General features: G+C 29.7%; 1 protein-coding gene across 1 annotated transcript in view; it reads left to right on the forward strand.

Annotated features, from left to right (window-relative positions):
• Positions 1-2,026: 2,026 nt before the first annotated feature.
• LOC136795270 (odorant receptor 94b-like) overlaps positions 2,027-3,139 on the forward strand; it is a 17,982-nt gene continuing 16,869 nt past the window's right edge. Inside the window, exon 1 of the mRNA XM_067045249.1 lies at positions 2,027-2,109. Coding sequence (XP_066901350.1) covers positions 2,078-2,109 — 32 coding nt within the window. The 5' untranslated portion in view covers positions 2,027-2,077. The remainder of the gene's footprint in view (positions 2,110-3,139) is intronic.

A 3,139-nucleotide genomic window follows, 5' to 3' on the forward strand; every position in this document is an offset into this window, starting at 1 on the left:
CACTTGTAATATTATTTTGAAGGGATCAGTCCCGGGATAAATAAATAATATTATTATTATTAATAGGCCAAATGTCCACGGCTCTCATGCCTGGAGACTAAAAAGAACTTGGATGAGGGACCTTCTAATATGAGAAAGTAAAAAAAAGAGTTACTGGTGGTTACTGTTGTTCCTCATGCCCTATAAGTTATTTGTTTAAATAATGTATCACAAAGGCAATCTGCTGAATTTCAATCTTGTATTTAATAGGTGCAAATGTAAATTCTAAGATAAAATAAAATAAAGGCATAAAATAGTTACTAAAAATAATAAATACATTCTTTTTCATTATCAACAACTTAAAATCTTCAATTTGTCTAGTTTAAATATTTCTTTTCTCCCTACCGTGGTATTGCTGTATCATTTATTTGATGGTATAATTTTATACCAGTATCGTCTGGAAATTGAACCATCTAAAAACATATTAAAAATCTTATTTTTTTATTTTAATATTTTGATTAATATGATCTAATTACCTTTGTGATATGTATCTCCTAACAATGCTTAGTCTGGAGTGCTGTTGCTTAGTCCGTTTTGATAAATGGGATATGCATCTTACTATCATTCTTTATTATTTGATGATATGTCTGTCAATTTTTTATTAGAAATATATTTTGTTAATTATAAGTACGCAGTGTTTTTTTTTTTACATTATTTTTGTATTTACATTAGCTGCATCTTCTATATTCTTGTTATATAAAATGGACCATATTGTCATTATTTTTTTTTATTGTCTTAAGTTTTATTTAAAATATTTACATTATGGAAATCCAATATCTATTTTTGTTAAAATATTTAACTTTTTCCTCTATGTCCAAAGAATCCTCTGTCACACGGGTGGGGCATTCACTACTGGAAAATGGCATTCAATTCATAATTAAAAAATGGATATTTTTAAAAATAGATTTCCCGTGTTCTAATATGTTTTTATTTTTATTTTAAGGCATCAGCCACTAATGAGAAATTTTGATTAGTCATTATTGTTTTAATTTCTGAATTTAAAATGGTCAGGGTTGCGGTCAAAAGAGAAACAAAAATAGTTTACAACTATTTTTTTCCCGACGTTTCCCTCCACTTTGCAGGGCTTCATCAAGGCTGTTCAAAGGTAAAGGTTGAACAAAAGGACCATTACCTTTGAACAGCCCTGATGAAGCCCTACAAAGTGGGGCGAAACGTCGGAAAATAAATAGTTGTAAACTATTTTTGTTTCTCTTTTGACCGCAACCCTGACCATCTTCTTATATATCAATTTTTACGGTCAACTATATATACATATATATTTCTGAATTTACATGTATAATAACTATTGAAAAATGGGAAATTGTAGTAAGATGTGATTAAATTTTATGGTAAAGTTTTGAGTGATTGAGAAATTCAAAAAGTTCATCCACAGTCTGTTTGTTATTCTGCAAAATTAAAGGGAGGTCTGCTGGTAATTCATAGAAAGATTTGAGGGAGTCGTATGTTCGGCCCTCATGTCTCATGTCTAAGAGGTTTATTCAGAGCCATACTATATTTTCGTGTTGTGCCTGTATTAATTATTTTAATCAGGAACTACTCGTTTAGTTTCAAACATTTATATATCATATCACCTTATAACAATGAATCCAGGACTACGTATATATGTATACATACGATTTTTTTTATAAATAGCGATATTCTGAAAGCATTGTCCTTTCTTCTTTCATGTTTTGACTATTAAAGTTCAATCTATATTTCTTTGACTTTATAGAAAAACTTTTAATAAATCCGACATAAAATCGAACGACCGAGTCAAAAGCCTGGGAATCCCTGGAGCGATCAATGGAAGCATCAAGTACAAGTCGAGACCTAGCAGTTATCATATTACTGTCCATAAAATAATTATGACCGTCATTAGTGAAGGCGATCAGATCAATTATATATGTAATTACCGAGGCACAGGATATGTTTAATATTTTATGGGACGACAGAACACCTCTCATTTAGTGGGCAGTGCCTCGTCAATTATGGGTCAGTTCAGGTAGGCCTGCAATTAACTTCCAGTCAGGTAGGGACTATGGACCCCCCGCGCTTCACGGACTACTATAGGTAAATTGATTAATTGTAAGAAAGATCGCAGAATTTATATTACGATTTTACAAAAACTAAACAATTTTGATAAGATAATTTCATCAATATTTTTTTTCTTGAAATATATTATTATGCCTGGAACATATTACTATGATCTACATACTAAGTCTATTCTCTTATACTTCGTACACACTAAATAAATCTCGACATTTTAACCGAAGACGGTCAGGCGGAATGCCAATCATATTTCAAAAGCCAGAATGATTCCACCACGAAGGCCCATATTTGCTTATGAGATACAGGGCAGTGAAAATATTGTGAAATGTCTCTTTCAATTTTAAATAAACTTTTTTTTTTTATATTTATTTATTGTTATTTACAACTGTATACATATATACACATCAAGTAAATTTGCTGTAAGTGATATTATGACATGTGGAGAATCTACCCATTGATAGAACTCCAAAAAAACTTCTAAAGAAGAAGATATTACCGAAAATTATTTTCACTCATTTTGAATCTTATTAGTGACCCTTAATTGTATTACAATTACTATTCTTAAAATAAATATGTTGTTATCTGTAAATAGTACACCTGTACACTTGAAAACACTCACTAAACAACTTAAGATCAACATTAAAGAATCATATCAAAGTCGATTTAGTGTCTGGTTTAAAGTTACTGTATTCCAATAGAATTTAGTTTAAGGGACAAGCACAACAAGAAAAGAAGAAGGCGGTTGAGCCTTATTTGGGTCACATACCTCTCACACACAAATCTGTGGCTTGATTCTAAGGGCTAATGTCAATTTTTAAAATTTTGTATTATATATACCAAATGTTTTCAATTTAGTAAATCTTTAATTCTAAAAAGGCCAATGTCAAATAACAAAGTTAAATATTTTATTTTCGAGATATTTTATACTTCAAAAATATACCTTTTGGTATGAAAAAAAATTTAGTTGTGTTTACTTATAGAGGGAGAATATTAAAAAAAAAAAACTGACCTAGTACAAAAAATAAATAAAATAACATAATGATAAAATAAT

Source organism: Halyomorpha halys, unplaced genomic scaffold (genome assembly GCF_000696795.3).
Source record: "Halyomorpha halys isolate HHAL.00 unplaced genomic scaffold, Hhal_1.1 Scaffold1280.1, whole genome shotgun sequence".
Taxonomy (NCBI): domain Eukaryota; kingdom Metazoa; phylum Arthropoda; class Insecta; order Hemiptera; family Pentatomidae; genus Halyomorpha; species Halyomorpha halys.